Source organism: Phaenicophaeus curvirostris, chromosome 2, assembly GCF_032191515.1.
Source record: "Phaenicophaeus curvirostris isolate KB17595 chromosome 2, BPBGC_Pcur_1.0, whole genome shotgun sequence".
NCBI lineage: Eukaryota > Metazoa > Chordata > Aves > Cuculiformes > Cuculidae > Phaenicophaeus > Phaenicophaeus curvirostris.
In genome coordinates, this window is record NC_091393.1 from 20,924,465 (window position 1) to 20,941,969 (window position 17,505).

The 17,505-nt window shown below is 39.2% G+C and overlaps 1 protein-coding gene across 1 annotated transcript in view; it reads left to right on the plus strand.

Annotated features, from left to right (window-relative positions):
- Nucleotides 1-17,505, plus strand: part of LOC138717338 (dystonin-like) — a 176,151-nt gene that overhangs the window by 131,150 nt on the left and 27,496 nt on the right. Inside the window, exon 10 of the mRNA XM_069850854.1 lies at nucleotides 16,009-16,175. Coding sequence (XP_069706955.1) covers nucleotides 16,009-16,175 — 167 coding nt within the window. The remainder of the gene's footprint in view (nucleotides 1-16,008; nucleotides 16,176-17,505) is intronic.

The following is a 17,505-nucleotide window of genomic DNA, read 5'->3' on the forward strand; positions in this document are numbered from 1 at the left end:
TAAGTTTCCCAAAGACAGGTAGCATTTGAGTGACATCACAGGTGTGCTAGAGTATCCAGGACATGCACAGGGAGTTCTCTGATGAGACTCATGCTCTTCTAGACCTGTGTCTGCAGACCAGCTAGGATATAGCAGGATGTCTCAAAGAGCACTAGAAGCCAGTATTTAGGCAACTAAATCCTGCCTCCACTCTATAAAATGGTCTCTTCAAGACCTAGCCAGCATGTAAACATGTATATGTAGATACCTGCATTGAACTTTATTAATCTGAACTACCCCTTATATTTTCCCAGCCTTTGCAGTAGTTAATTTCTCATCACGTCTAAGGAGCTGATTGCCATGTGATGTTACTGTCTCTGCTGCATTGTTTATGTATATTCAATAACACTGCAACCTGGGAGGTAGTCAAGATGCCAGGCATTTTTTTTTTTTGGCTGTTGTTCATGGCTTCTTGTTTCTCTGACTCATGGCACTTATCTGAAGGATAATATTTCCTCAAAATAGAATATCCTTCTGAGTGTTGGAATGATTTAGGGGAAAGACATGATAAACAGAAAAAAAAGATGATATGCATTTGGGAATTGTTTCTCTTGCATCTAAATTATGTGTAGAGATGGTTATGGCTTTGTGACTTGGTACCCCAAATTATATAAATAGAAATACTGTTTTGAGTTATACCACTGACTTTTCATAGACTCATAGAATTGCTTGGTTGGAAAAGACCTTTGAGATCGTTGAGTCCAACTGTACCTGTCCACTGCTAAACCCTATCCCTGAGCACTTCATCGACCCATCTTTTAAATACCTCCAGGGATGGTGACTCCACCACCTCCCTCGGCAGCCTCTGCCATCGCCTGAGAACCCTTTCGGTGAAGAAATTTTTCCTGCTGTCTAATCTGAATCTCCCCTGGTGCAATTTGAGGCCTTTCCCTCTCATCCTATCACCTGTCACTTGGGAGAACAGACCAACCTTGCAACAACCTCCTTTCAGGCAGTTGTAGACAGTGATAAGGTCTCCCCTCAGCCTCCCTCTCTCCAGGCTAAACACCCCCAGTTTCCTCAGCCGCTTCTCCTAAGACTTGTTCTCCAGCTCCTTCACCAGCAGCTGCACAAGTGCAGAAACTGTATGTTCTTCTGTGTCCCAAGGAATTACATCTAAGATACAGAAAAGATGGAATGGGAAATCTGGTGATTTAGTGAGTGAATATGTTAGAAAATAATTTATCCTGTGGGTACTGAAAATCCCTGAGACATGTCTGAAATTAGGATTTACGCAAGCTTTCAATGTATGCATTTCACATGCTTTTAATAATATGTGGCTTTTAAACATTTCAGTTTCATAATGCAATAACTACTGTAAGATGTTTTCCTGGCACCTGTAGAACACACTAAATCAGATTACAGTATTTTGTGTAATTATAGGCTGTATCTATAAATATCCAAATTAATACTTGAACAAACTCCTCCAGCACCCATCACATTTTCACTGATGACATTGGAGATGAGGACTGTAAATGAAAGCAGAATTTGGTCTCAGTAAGTAACCACAATTTTAGTAAGATCATTTCCGTCAAAATTGGTGATCATTTATTTTCAAACCACTGCAAACACTCCTTAATTTAATAAATGTTAAATATTTAGAATAATTTGCAGTTGGTTGATAAAAACATGCCAAAACAAATCAGAACGTGAAACTTAAAGCTTTCAGGCATCCAAAATTAGGCCTTTTTGAACTCAGACCTTAAAAAATTTCTGGAGCTTCTAAGTCATGATTCCGTAGAGTTTTTCTGTTTCAGTTTCATCATTATTTGCAGCTCAGGAGCTCCTGTAAAACACTTTTCTTTCTACCCTCTCCAACTCCCTGCTGTCATCCTCCTTGCAGGGTGCTGCTTTTCGAGGCTCAAGGGGGTAACCTTTTTGGCCAGGAGTTTAACAGGACTGGCTGGCCCCCTTTGGCCAGGTGGCTGCATTCTCTCTGCATTTCTCTTGTCAGCCAGCAAATACATTTTTTTTAGCTGCTGACTCCTCATAAGCCTTCAGGTAAAATTCATCCTTTATCAGTCTGCCCTGAAGCCGTCTACAGTATGTGTTCATTTGGTCCAGCAGATCTGCAGTTAAACTTTTACCCGTGCTGGGCAACAAGGTAAGAAGGATGGATTTGTTTGTAGATGACTCGAGTGAGATAAAGGACCACAACTCAGCTGTTTCTCGAGTTCCTGATGCCTGTTACCACGGTTTAAAGCCTGCAACTCAGGTAGCAATTTTGACACACTCTTGGATTGGTCGTACAAGGTGGCCAGAGGAGGAGACAGCTCAGCTGAGGTGGCCCATTCCAGTAAATGACTTGCAGCAGATCGAGGAATAATGGGATGTTTTGGGACCCATGCACCTTCCTTTGCTTCAGCTGCTCTGCTGCTAAATCTGTGATGGGGTCACCATAGAAGACACATGGTATCTGCTTTTCTTCTCTCTTTCCGGAGGTGGCTCTGTAGAGTTGGGAGAGCTGGGTCTGGCCTTCACTCAGTGTTCTCCTGGCATCTGTTTCTGCTGGGAGCAGCTGGCTGCTGGCAGCTGACTCTGAAGTTTGCCTCTGGGTCTTGCCCAAGCTGTGGGTCTTGGAGCCCAAGGATTGAAGTTTAATCTGCCTCTGATTTAAAATAGCTAGAACGGTTCAAGATCTTATCTTCTCAAAGATTTAAAGGTTGAGCTTTGGGGCCAGTTGTCTAATCTCTGACTATAAGTGGTCGTAAGGTAAATTGTATTCTACCTGGGAGCTGCAATTCCCAGTCATTAGCCATCGCAGCGTACGATGGGGTATCCTCTGCCTGTATTTTGTTCCTCAGCTGAGCTCCTGGTTATCTCTTCCTGAATTCTTCAGAATTTTTAAAAAAAAAAAAAAAGCTGACTCTCAGGTAAGGCAATCAATGTGGAATTCTTGGAATTTCTAGGACTCATCTGAATCACAGCGAGAATGAGAGGCAGTAAGGCTCATTGCAAAATCATGTTTAGACTTCATGTCTACAAACAGTGGGATGTCTGTAGCAGAATAAGATCTACAAGCAATTAACTCATCCAATTGATTCTCTTTGTCCTTAATCCCATAAAAAACATCAACAAGGAACAAATTCCACTTTTTGTAAGCCATCTCAGTGGATATAAAACCTCTCCTGTTCAGGTTCATAATTTTTGGTATCTCAGTGGTACCTGAAAGCTGAACAGTTCTTTCAGATTTTGAGCACTGGTTACTGGAACAGCTCAAACAGATCTAAGTATAACCTGTATTGTGAGCTGGTAAGCTTTTATTTTTCGTCTTGTTCTCTATCTTGTGCTGCTATAATTTTCACTTTCTCTTTGGCTTATGTCTATCTCTCTGTCATTCTGCATGTGACCTTTGGGCTGTGCAACAAAATGCTTGCTGGTTATCTGGCACACTGTTTTAGTACCATGCAATGACATGTCCCGTTAGTGTTAAATGCTCCATTGCTTTTCCTGCGTTGCATAAACAACAATCAAAAAGAGGGGGCAAGGATCTTCAATCCAAAACTACCTGAAATGCATTCCTAGTCGGCTTTTGATCATGTTATTCTAGGATAAAAGATACCAGGCGTGGTTTGATTGGCGAAATGGAATAACCTTTCCTTTACTATATTTGCCAACTATATGAAACCAATAATAAAGCATAAATTAGCAGTGAGCAGAGGATTAATGGTTTCAGCATTTTGCAGGCTAACAAATAGATATTCAACTACATTGCCACTCAAATGTGTAATACACCTGTTCCATGTTAAAAGCATAATGCATTTCACAGACACAGATATGTTTGACAGGTTAAAGAAGTCTTTGGTTAAATGCAAACTCATGCAAATCTGTGTGAGCTATTTTATGTTTTGATGTTAATCTTTTGTTTGCTATGTCTTAATGTTAACCTCTTATTTGAGATTAAGCAGCCTCTAAGGCAGATCAAATTGCAGACAAGTGCTGGTCTAATCCTTTAGTTATGTTTTACTTCCTAAGGTTTTATGCACCAGAAAAAGTCTTTTGCTAATCTCCCCTTAAAACTTTCCAGTATCGGTGAGCATAAATTTATGTCTTTTGGGGTTTGGGTTTCTCTGTTTTGTTTTTAAAAAAACCCACACCTATCCCCTTCCCCCTCAGCAATCCGTGATAGTGTTTTTAACAGCTTTGATCATCCGGATTTTTGTCTTTAGCCAGTGCTGAGCTTCCATTCAGTTCTAGTCAGGTGTCCGAGACAAAGTCCCTGGTGTGGTCAGGTCTTGCCTCTGTTGTTGTGGTCATTCTCACAGGCTTCCGTTGTAGTCTCTTTTAATGCTTTGGAGTATCATATTTCTTTGCTCTAACAGACTGGTTTTAGAAGACATTTCAATTTCCTTTTTCTGAGTCTCCAGTTTAATCCTGTTGTTTCTGTCTCTTTCCTTGCTGAGAAGAAAGTTAGTACTTTATAGAATTTCAGTTAGCTGAAAGTGGCCATTTTGTTGTTAGTTTCTCACATTTTCATTTATCCTCTTCCCTTAACCTGGAATAAGATTCTGCATAGGGGTTTTTTATATAAAAAAAAAAAACACAAAAAAAATTGCAATTTGTCACTTCTCTTGTCCTTGAGCTTTTCTTTGTTTCAAGAACATAAGTGACTTCTAAAGTGACTATAAAGTTACTTATTGTTTAATGGAAAAGCAAGGAACAGCAGAAAAAATTGTGAATATAGAGGTGAAAGCCTTCTCAGGAACAGCTGGTAAGTATCGCTAAATTTGTTGTTAAGTATCAAAAATATTTATTTCTTACCTATTTCACTACTAGTATCATTAATAGTATCACTACTATAATAACGTGTAGACATATTTAAGAAGTATTTATTCCTAGCTGATAGTTACAAATCATAGAATCATTAGGTTGGAGAAGACCTTTGACATCATCAAGTCCAACCGTACCTGTCCACTACTAAATCATTTCCCTGAATGCTTCACCTACCCGTCTTTTAAATACCTCCAGGGCTGGTGACTCAACCACCTCCCTGGGCAGCCATTCTAAGGCTTGATAACCCTTGCAGTGAAGAAATTTTTCCCAATGTCCAGTCTAAACTTCCCCTGACACAGCTTAAGGTAATTCCCTCTTGTCCTATCACCTGTCACTTGGGAAGTGGTTAAATGCTAGGAATAGCAGCAGACACACCCTGTATGTTTAACACATTTGACCTGGAATATCCAGCACTAACTCAGGACTGTTAGGAGCGCTAAGCCTGTAACTAGTGTTTCAGAACTGATTATTTTATTTTTATTGTCTCAGTTTTTTAATTCCACTTCAGAAGACTCTGATTTTCTGAAAAAGTGAATTACCTACTCTTAAGAAAAAGAAATGGTTGAGGTTTAAGGTGTGTATATATATATGAAAGAGGATATGCAAAATCAGAAAATTTATAAATTACTGGTTACGTTATGAAACACAGATTGTCAGCTTTAAAATAACACTGTGTGTTTCTTTTGGCCCGTCTTGAGTTAAATTTGATTTGACATTTTTATGACAGAGTGACACCAGTTTGAACAGGAGTTTTGAAATAATAGAGAATGCTTTAGGGACAGTTTCTCTTTGGAAGGACGTGGTATCATGCTGATTGTTAAGCATGTCAACAGTTTTAAAAAAGTTTATATTAACTCATATTCCATTGAAACTCAGATAGTCTACTATAATTATTGTTTGGAAACCTCAGTGCCCATGTTTATTAATTTAAATATGCACTTGCACTGGAAAATTTAAATTTGCAGTATTTTAATGGAAATTCTTAACTCCTGTGAAATTTATGGATGAAGAACAACATTGCCAAGGTACTTGTGTTTGTTTATATTTACTCTTAAAAGTTTTTGATTAGACGATAAAGCATGAAAACTTGCAATTTTTCCATCAGATGTGGACACTGGTCTTTAACCTTTTACATAATGTCTGCTCTGTTGGGATAGTCATAACAAATCTTTTTTTATAGGAGTAATGTAATATTTCAATATTATTATACTACCATATATTATTATTATTAGACATATTATTATTCAACCAGAAGCTATATGCGTGTGAAATTAAATCAATCTCAGTCCATTGCACTGCAAAGTCCCGAATCAGATTTCCTGCTGACAGAGGAGAGGGGAAAGTGTACTTTCAAACTTAAAAGCCATTTGTTTGTACAAACACAGCAATGTTGTTTGTACAAACACAGCAATGTTATTTGCAAAGACTAGATTTTTTGTCTTTTTTATATGCTTTACAGTTAATTAATGGGGTGGGCAAGTCAGGACACAACTCAGTCCCATGTAGATGTGTGTTGTAAAGCAGTGAGTCCCCTGAGCCTTGGCTAAAAACTACTTTTCTAAGCTAGAACACAACTTTTTACTGTGAGTAAAGGGAGCAAATATCACAACTGCACCTGTATGTAAACCATGCTATGAATGCAAATACAAACTGAGGCCATGAAAGAGAGTGTGTCATGGCATTAACATCTCCTTTGAAAAGAAACATGTTAGCATTGTGTCCCTATGTAGTTGCCCATCTGTCAGTGGTGCAGGGTCCCTTAGTGTCACGATATAAAAATTTTCTAAGCATTGCTGTCAAATTTTACCGCTATGCCCTGAAAGTGGTTAGCAATGAGCATCTGTATTCTTGGAACTTCTGTGTAGGCTGATCCTACTTCTTTGCTGTATTATTCATTCTAGATCCCATCAGTAAGATGGCATAGAGTGCTGCTGCGGAACTGGCCCCTAGGGATAAAGTCTCTGGGTTTCATTATTGAAATTCCTTTACAAATAAACAAGGGGAGCTCAATGGTAACACCTGATAATGCTTGGCAAGTCACTTGGTAGTTCTTTCTCAGCATGAGAAACCATACACATCTACCCCTCTGATACATGTTGGTTTTTAGTAGGTTTTATATAATGGTAACAAAAAAGGAGTTGAAGCTTCAAAACTCAGATATTTTTCAAACTATGTGTGTTGGTGATTAGACTTACTTGCATTTTGATAGTTTACATTTCTGCTTTCATACGTGGTTAGATGCTTCTTGGCTGTTGCATTCAGAGCTACACAGAGATGTCTGCAGAACAACAGCATGGAAAGAGGATAAAGCTCTGTCTTTATAAATGGTAACTTTTTGGACCATTTTATAGATAGTCTGGCTCTTATGATTTTCCCCCTTTATCTGCCAGAAGATTTAAATCAGCTGTGAAATCCCAGCCTGCAGTACACGGCACCGCTGCTCTGAGCAAGCTGTTCCGGTGGTGTGAGAGTAGCAAAGCTTCAGGTTATTTATAGCTGACAAATCAGTGAACAAAATCACATCAGCCGCTATGAAAACTCTCCATACAAATAAATATTTGACCCCAACGAGCTGTCAGAGCAATCTCTGATCCTTCACTTTAATCTTCCTTTCTGTGGATCATTGGATACGTAATAAAAACATAAGAAGTGCAAACCAAATCTGCTAACTAAATCCCTGCTATTTGCTGCGCCGCTTGCTTTTGGATTTGGAGTGTCGCTAATAGTTTCAAAGGTTGCTGCGTAGTTTTCTACTTTATCTTACTCGGGTTACTAAATGAAACGGGAAGTTAAAACGCGTGCGAGAATTTTCTGTTGCTCCTAAGTGCAGTGTCATCTCTGTGAAAGGCCATCAGCATTACAGCACCAAGCAGTGATGTTTATTTAAGAGGATTGGTGGCCAGAAATAAGCCACAGTGTCTAATCAGACACAGGCCCTGCCCGGGCACGGTGCCACGACGTTTATTGCGTGTGCATTTCTCATCAGCAAAATGGCTACGTACTGAGAAGGATGGAAGTGAAGTCTGGAAGAAATTACGGTGCGAACGGAGATTCTTAACTTTCTGAGGCGGATTTCAGTGCATGGTAAATATACCGGGATGAATGAGACTCCGCGGCTGTGAGTTACTGAAAGCCAAATGGGGAATGTGTGTGGATGTGTGAGGGCTGAAAAGGAAGAACAGTGTTTAGATCCTGCCAAAGCTCCCTTAAGTCCAGCTAAACATTCCCCTGGAAGAAAGTATTTCAGAAGAAAAAGGAGAAAGAAGTCAACCCAGGAGGCACCAGATTCAGTGCAGGTTAAAGAAGGTGAAGAAAAAAGCCAGTGTGAAGTGGGGATTTCAGTAAACACTGAAAATTATCCCAAGGCTGTGGGACTGGCTGGTTCTTTCCCCCGGAGAGTGACAGCAGCCGGTAATGCTCTGCCCGTGAGTACAGACCTGTCTGCTGACCTTGTTAAAGGGAAAGTTTTACCAGATGAAACAAAGAGTGATTCTGCCTGTGGGGAAAGTTTTCATGGTGATAATCAGAGGCTCACCAAGTCTGATGAAACAGAGTCATGGTTAAAAGAACAAGACAAGAGGAGTTCAGAGAAACACTGTGCATGGAAGAGGAAATGCTCAGAGAATGGCAACGGGACAGAATTAGCATTCCTGAAGAAATCCAGTGGTTTCTATTATGGGAAAGCAGCCAGCTTGGATTCTGCTATCCACCTTTTAGGCGGAAGATATGAAGAAACTGGGTTAAACATAACTTCATGCAGAATTGTTGAAGATGTCCCAGAAAGCAATAAATCTGAAAAGTTATGTCACTTGGTTTCTGAAAGCAAAAGTGATCCACTGCTTGAACAAAAGAGGTTTTATTCTTCTGCTGCTGTGCATTCCCAGTTGTCAAAAGAAAAGGCATTATATAGCATTCCACCAAACAGGAGGAAGGTAAATATTTTGACGCAGTGCATTGTACTTGAAAGTTAGCTAAAAATAAGTATTGGAACAGTATTTTTACTGTTAAAAAAATGTCTTTGCTGTATATAAGCCTTTTACATATGCTATGATACTACAGGTAGTCATAAGGCAGAAAGTACTTCATCTTTTTCACAGCTTAAGTAATACCTCTATACTTCAGGAGTGTTGATGTCCCCTTCTGGTGTTTGGCAGTCTGTAGGTTGATTTGTTTCCTAATTTAGGAGAATATTTTCATGTTAAAATGATTCTAGAACGTGGAGTGAATTTTAGAGTAGTTCAAGTTCACATTCAATATCTGCAGTAAATTTTCTTATCAACTCTTCACAGTCTTGTAATTCCTTTGGGTCTTGTGTCAAGCAAAGGAATATTTCTAATTCTTTTCAGTTATGACTGGTAAGAACTGAAGAAAGATAGAAATATGTAGGCATCTTGAAATAGAAAAAGTGATTATAAATCATGTTAATAGTGCTCTACACTGGTTTTAAAAGATCTTTCCTCCCAGACTGTCTGTATGACCTATTAATATTAATTATTGAAATTCCATCTTCCTCTCAGGGTGGTATTATTTTCCTTTTACAGTAAAAGTACAAACTTAGTTGCAGAATATCAGAAGGAAAGCAATTTTTTTTTTCCTGTGGGTATCCATTCTTACCATTTCAGTCTGTATTACCAGTTCTGCCTCACTCATCTTCGGCACAACTGAAGTCTGTAAGTGTGGGTCAAATGCTGATACTAAGATCCGGTCCAAAACTGATTCCCCTTGTTCAACAGGGATATCTGAGCTTTGAGTTGAGCGAACAGAATGTACACGTGCCAAAGGTGCTCCTTCCAGAGCTAACTGCATTTCTGTTGATTATATAATTTACTTTTGTAACAGGAATCAATGAGCTTAGTTTTTAAATACAGATAGCACACCCAATTACAGCACAGAGTGAACACTAGGACAAATAGAATCCTAATAGGCACTGAGATCTTTGCCCTCTTAATCTTAGCTGGAATTCAGGAACAGCTTAGGGATGTTCTTTGGTTTGAACAGAAAACTTCATTACTAAGTAAAAGAGTTTGAGGCCTTGTCTGTTCAGCCAAGCACGGATGCTTTTTCCTCTGTAATCAGAGAAATACAGCTTCTAATATTGCTGCAGTGATTACTGCGACCAGGCATACACCCCTTGTTACTGCAGAGGGAGGGGGGCAAAAATGAGACCTTTGCTGAGCGTCTACATCAACATTGAGGCTTGTGCTGATGGTAGCGATGAGACACTGCATAGTGATACAAATATGAAATCTACTGAGAGAGCAGGCTAAAACACCCAAGCTGTTGAAATGCTGGGGCCTGATTTCTACAGCCCTTGTTCCTAATACGGGAAGGTGAATTCCTTGAGTAAGATATGCTCTGATACTGTTTAAATGTAGGACTGCCCTAGATCAGATGGCAGCTTGCATTAAGGTCGAGAAGTTATGAATCAAGGCTCAAAGAGGCATTCTGCAGCGCACTCGTCCTCAGGGATGTTTTAGCATGATGCAAGTAGCGTAAAAAAATCAAGGCTGTAGTTCTGGCTTCTCTACAGGGAGTACTGCTTTTCTGATATTTGACGTCTCTTGTGCTGAAACAAGCCGTGGTTTTCATTCAGTATCAGCAAAAGCTACTGGCTAGTATTACTGCCGAGTTTTGGTGGTTGTCAGCTTGTGTCAAAACCCATGACATATGTGTATCATGTTATCGGTCATTATCATTATTGTTCCAATCTTTATTTGTGGTAGTTTCAGTTCCAGTTTATGGATGGAAATGAAAAAAAAAAAAGTCTGTTCTATAAAAAGAATCGCTCATCTACTTCCAGTACTCAACTGGTGTCTTGGCTGCAAGTTCCTCAGCAGTTTTTTGGGTTTTTTTTGCCATGGACCTACAGATTGTTTGACACTGTAGATCTCTTTTGTCATCTACAGTACTAGTAACAATCTGCAAAAAAGGAAAAAAAAATGCTTTTGGGTCGTATCAGTATATTCAGTAGAATACTTCTTAGCTAAGTAGTTATCTGTTTATTATTGCAATTGTCACTGCAAATAGTTTCAAGATAACAAGACACCTTCCAACTGTGTCCATCATCATACAATGTTGTATTATGTATTCACATAGTACAGTTAAGAGAGGGAGTGATGCCAGTTGGTTGTCTGGTATGTGGTTTGCAGGGCGAAGGTGCAAAAGTCAGGAGTTCTGCTTTGTGGGCATACTATTATTTGCTTCCTTGTAATATTCACAAGAAGCAGGTGCGGTGCAATCCACCTTAAATGCTGGTTAATGGAGGAGATCTATAATCATTGATGGAACTGCAAATTTAGGGCTGGAAAGGTTCTGGACAAGTCATCTAGGTCATCTCTGTACCTGAAGGCAAGATAATTTGATGAAATTATCTGATACTTGTTCTTCTGTGCCTGCCTTATTGGTGGTTTCACATGCACGCTGAGTAATCATTCCAGTGCTTATCTGTCTTTTGTATTAAAAAGTAGTTTTAGTTGAAAACACACATGCTCTTTTTAAACACATTAGTTCTTTTCCAGTTCCCAAAAGAGTTGATCCAGTACCTTTTTTTGCAGCAGCATTTTACATATTTGAAGACTATTATCACATCTCCCCCAAATTTTCTGTACTTCAGGCTAAATAAACCCGATTTTTCAGTCTTTCCTAGCAGGTCATGTATTTTTAGATCTTTGCTGTTCTTGTTTTTCAATCTACTTCAACTGATTGAATATTTTTTGAAGGGTGTTGCCTTAAGCTGGACTCACAGCTCCATGGAGCCTTGCGAGAGCTGAATAGGAGCATTTGAATTTATGGCCAAATGGAAACTCACAAAGTCCAACCGTAACGTCAGGGGAGATGACTTCTTGTGATCACTTGCAAGTTCAAATTCCATTCGTATAACTGTACTTCCCTCAACATGCTGTCAACAATCCTTTTCAAACACAACATGTAGCTAACTACTTATATTAGGTGAAAACAGCATTTTGAAATATCTCTATATTTATCTACTTTTTTTTTCCCTTTTAATTCTTTGTGTTCTTCAGACATTTTTCATTTAGGACTAGCTGACATCAGACTATATTTCATTATACATCTTGCATCTCTAGCCCATTATACACTTCTGTGCAGTTAAGTACATGATGTCAAGTTTAGACTTACTTCAAAACATCTAGAATAAGATGGAACTGGAGGGGAGACTCCATACTATCTATACCAGTCTGGTGCTTCTTCTGTTTGCACTGTAAAAAATGAGCCACAGAAATCCAGGCACTGCTGTTGATCTGTTTTGGGAGGTCTTTGCTGCTCTGCTCTTTGGGCTCAAAACTTCATCACTGAAATCAGTGCAAGCAAAGAGCTTGCGGCTTTTTGGTGTATGGATTGTATACTGTGTGATTGAGAGGAAACTTAAAGGCAGAGAAAAAACCCACTTGCAGTAGCAGAGGTGAATCAGTTCTCCTGGGTAGAAACAAGGAGTATTTAGTGCCAGTTATGACTTTGATCCTAAGATACTAGGGCTGTGAAGAGAACTAACTCCGTCTCTTTTTTTCTTGCATAACTTGTTATTCACAAGCTTTGAAATAATTTGGAGAACTGGATCTCTAGCAAACAACTGTTCAAACTCATGCAAACTCAGTAATTTGTTCCATGCTCAAGTCCTCTAGTAACAGATCATAGTGGGTAAATCATAGACTTGTGGGTTATGAGAATGAAAGGTTCACACAAATGTTTGCTTTGAAGGACAAAATTTGAAAAGCAAGGGACTCAATTATCCCTTAACTTATATTCTGCTCTAGAATGCCTAATTTACTAGTCCTTTTTCTTTCGTTTGACACATGATGTTATAAATTTTCATGATAATGCATAGTTGGTAGATGAGTGCCTATACTGTCCTTATGAGGTTATCAAAGGGAAGATATGTCCTCTCTCCTTATTTTGTGAGGATAGTATTTTACTTGCTAAGTTGTTCCAAGTTAATAGGGCATCTGGCAAAGTAGAGCTCATGTTTGTAAGCATAATGAAATATAGCCCTTCGACTTGCCATTTTCCCCAGTGTAGTTTTATACTTTTAAAATATGAATTCAGTGGTTATGAAAAAGTCTGAATTCTTAGCCTTGTGATCTGAAATACTTTATTTAGAGAACAGAAGTGCTCTGGCTGTTTCAGGTCTCAGGCTAATGATAATGTTCCTCAACCTGTACTGAATGGGCTACCTCTGGGAGTGCAAAGCAATTTCAGTTTTTAAAGCCTGTCTAGTCTATTCATTTTTCTTCAGGCTGCCAGCTGGGGTGGTGAATGGTGCTTGGAAGATTTTTGGGCTAAAATCCTGTTTATCATAGAGTAATGAGCTAAATACATGTTTTAGCCATGCAAAATTTGGATTGCCAGCTTGCCTAGTGGTCACTTCCAGAATCAGAAATACTCTCTTTGAGTTTGTATTTGTATGTAACAACAGATACAAGTAGGACCTTCAGAAGTTGCCTTGATGTCCGAAATCATTTTTTGCCAAAGAACTTTAATGTGCACTCAAATACGCTGCATTTGCACTCTGCAGTCTGCAGTGTACACAGCCACTGCTGCCCAGTTAACCGTGAAGGAGGCTGAAAGTTGAACTTAGCAGTAAGGAATGGCCATTAGCAAATTATGCTGCTAGGTTGCTTAGTTCAACTATATTAAAGAATGTGGTACGTAAGGATTAAACATAGAGGACTTTCTGAAAATGACAGGGAAAAAGAAATACGAGAGTTTTTATTTTCTTTGGTTAGACATCTGGCACTTGCAGATGACATCATCTCTTTCAGGACAGTTGTCCGGATAAGTGGTAAATGGTTGACTTCACTTACATTGTGGTCTGGTTGTTCTGTGATGAATAGAAACTACAGCTACTGAAAAAAAAAAAATTAGTTTGCTTTCTTGCTTTGAAATACCAGAGAATAAAGATTAACCCGTGGAAAGGAAATTTTAGTCTACAAATGAGTTCCTTAGATTTTTAACATGAAAAATTTCAGAGTGATTTTAATTTGATCTTTTGCCACGTTGGATTCCCTGCTGTCTTCACATTCAGGACTAATCCCGTCTGTATTTTGCGTGATATCAGGTAGTACTCTGTGCAGGGTTTTGATACCTAGAAATTTATAAACAATCACTGCAGCTGCAATGTTTCTCTTCAGATTTTTAAACTAGAAAAGGGTTTTTTTTTAAGTTTCTCTTAGATCTTTTTCTTAAAAACGTGCAGTATTGAAGCTGGAGGCAATAGGATGCAAAAAAATCTGTCAGCTCTTTGGAGGTGTTTATGGGCGAGTTGAACAGTTAAAACTACTTTGCTTTCTAGCATCAGCGCCTGTTTCTGTCCCACACTGAGAGCCAGCAGATACGATGGCCTGTGATACGTAACTGAAGAACAGCCTTCACAGCTTGGTGTTTTGTGGACACATGCACACAAAATAATGTGAATTAATTTGTTCCTTGATTAAATTTACTGACATTTTACTCTATGGCTGCAAATGCTCATTATCCCCTGGAAGTGCAAAAGGTGGTTGAACAGAAATCTCAGCAAGCACTGCGGCAGCTACAGTGCCCTAGCATCTCCAAGGCTCCTCCTTTAGTCCCCTGCTTCCTCATGTTTTCCACCACCTCCTGTTAGGCATTGACATAGCAGCATCAGTAGGAAAGTAGTAAAGTCTCTTTGTTCCTGGGACTGTGTTTTGCCTGGCTTTAATGTGGGAAGAAGCGGTAGTTTCCAGCCTAGCCTGTCTGGACTCCCCCAGGAAGAGCCTAGACAAAAGGGACCATTGTGTGGAGAGATTTCAAGGCTAGGAGCTGCCGTTCTGGCCATTCCATCTGACCTCATGAGACTGGAATAGAATTGTTGGAATTTGCACATCTCCAGAGTTAAGCCCCTTCTGCAAGTACCTGCTTCACCCTCCAAGTTATCTATGGGCAAACCTCCCCTGAGCCCTGTCCTCCAACTGGCTCCAGAGCCAGAAAAGACCAGTCCCTTGCTTCAGTGGTGGGTGTAGACTTGTGCAGCGCAGCTTCTTTCAGGTGGGCTTACTTCATGGGGGTGCTTGCTGTCCATCCACAGGTCTGGGCATTGTCTTAAGCCCTCTTGCCTCTGTCTGAGTGCCGCAGCCTGCTTTTTGTAACGTCTGAGGTGCTCAGGTCCTTCCTTATACAGTGCTTCATGGTACCTGGGCTCTTGGTGTTCTTCATAATAACATATATATTAATATAATAACAACTGTTGTTTGAGTAAAAGGTGGCCGCTTAGAAGGAAGACAACCTGTGATATCACTTTATTTATCAAGGCATGTCATCTTTTTGTTCTATCTTGCATTTCAGATAGACATTAAGTACAGTTTCTGTCACAAAAGGTGTGAACAATACACATGCAAATTAGGGAAATATCTGCTTCATATTTATACAGTGATAGTTTTCTAAGCAAACTGACTGAACTTCAGTAGGGGAGAATTTAAGAAATTAGAATCTAGAAAGTAGTATTTGTATGTAAACTTCCCAATACTTTCCTGATTTCCCACTTTGTCTGACATGAAGTTGATAATGGTTAAGTAATACTTAAATGAACCTTTGGTGTACACGAAAATTTTACTGATAATCAGCAAAATATTATAATAAATCAGCCTTCTAGACATTCCTAAAGTACTTCTCAGAAAAGTTTGTCTTAAAACCATTATTGTCAGGTTTTACTGTAAATGGCTGTTCTATTGCTGAATTCCAAAACAGCATATATTATAATTGAACCTGTTTAAGAGAGGGATGTTGTAGCTAAATAAAGTATGTATAATATAAATATTGGTTTGCCATAGGTGTGAATATAGACATATAAAATGTGTTGCAAAATTATATAATATTTATGTATAATAGATATAGTTCATAAACCAGATTATTATTCACATCATCAAGGTAAAATAGACATATTTAAGTATTTTTCATTATGTATTATATTGTCCCCCTAAGTTAAAAGGCTGAGAACTAGACAACTGAAGAAAATTGTGATGCTATGAATTTTGTATTGAAGAAGCTAGGAGTGCATAAGGATGTGACATGGAAAAATACTAACACGATGCACGAATAATCAACGTGTTAGTGTATGCAGATATTGGTCAAAATTATTCTGTAGTGCAGGGTGGTTTTCTGCAATATTTTAAACATTATTATGTGTTAGATGTAATTGGAATATTTATATTAACTATGTTTTAGATATCTGATATCCATGTTACTGGAGAGTCACAGGACATGTCTGCTAAAGAAAGACTCCTCCTGTGGTCACAACAGACAACTGAGGGTTATGCTGGAATCCGTTGTGAAAATTTCACTACCTGCTGGCGCGATGGAAGATTATTTAATGCCATCATTCATAAATACAGGTAAGTACTCCATTTGTTTGGTTTTTTTTTAAAAAATATTAATTACAGGATTTTAATGCACATTGAGAGAGGGCTCTCTGGGTCATGTCTGTAACAGCACTGCAGCTGTGGAGATGACACTGGCTCTTCCTAGGCAATTCCCTACTCTTTACTGCCAAAGGATTCCTCATTAGCCCTTATGTGTCCCACCCTCCTCAGCAAACCACCTCTGTGAATCCTATGCATCTCCTGTGAGGAACCTCCAGTCTACTGAGAAGAATGTCCACAGGTTCAGCCTTCTCTACAAGTCCCTTTTTGTTCTGACATTTAAGTATAGGCAGAGCAGAGTCAGAACTGATCGTCACGGTCTGGGTCTGCACTGCTGGTGAAATCCATCAACTACCGCATGACCTGAGATATGCCCAAGATCCCCTTATTTTTAACCTCTGTGTCTTTACCATGCTCCTGGAGCCTAAAAACTTCTTTGAAGAAGAAGCCAGATCTTCTCTGAGAGGCATCTCCTGTAAAATGGCAGGGTATTCTCATGAAAAATGGGGCAAGTTGGCTTGAATGTTCTCAGTCTGAGAAGGGAATTGTGCTACTTTCTCTCCCTTTCTATGCTTTTTGACCACAATCTACATAAACAACAAGCATTTGTAGAACCCCTAGTGGCTCTAGCTAGAGGGATGCACTACATTAACTTACTTAAAATATAGTTTAAGAAGTCTACGAGAAGAGAAGATTTCTAATTCTGGATTCTAAGTAAAAACAGGTTTCTTTTGACAAAACCCACTTCGGCATCAAAACTCAGTAGAGGAACAAGATTTGAGATTGTTGCTGTGCTCAGTGTTCCCTCTTGTTTGGCGGCACCTCTCTGTTTTTTTACATTTTTTGGTTCCTGAATTGAATAAGGAGATTTGTATCTTAGAGGACCACAGGGGAGAGTATTCTGCCTACAGGGTTCATTAGTATGTACTGACTTGTCCCTCACCGTGCAAGGCTTGTACCTTCTGGGTTTTATGTGTAAAGAGTTTGTGCTGTAGTTCCTGGGGCATATCATGACAAAGTCTGAGGATACGTGAGTTCCTTGGTATAATATCGAAGGGGTGTCCCAAGTAGAGAGAGACAGAAATTTTGTAGGTTTTAATGCAGCTCCAGGAAACAGACCCTGAAGCAGATTATTCTGTTCTTGAATTTCTTCTTGTTGGACCACTTGGCTCACCACAGAAGGAAGCTTAGGCAGAGCCAGCGTGCATGCACTATGGGGATGAGGACACTAAAGTGAAATGGGAGATGAATCAAGCAGATGCAGCCTTTTCCTCACACACTGTGTAGAGAGGCTGTAAGCAAA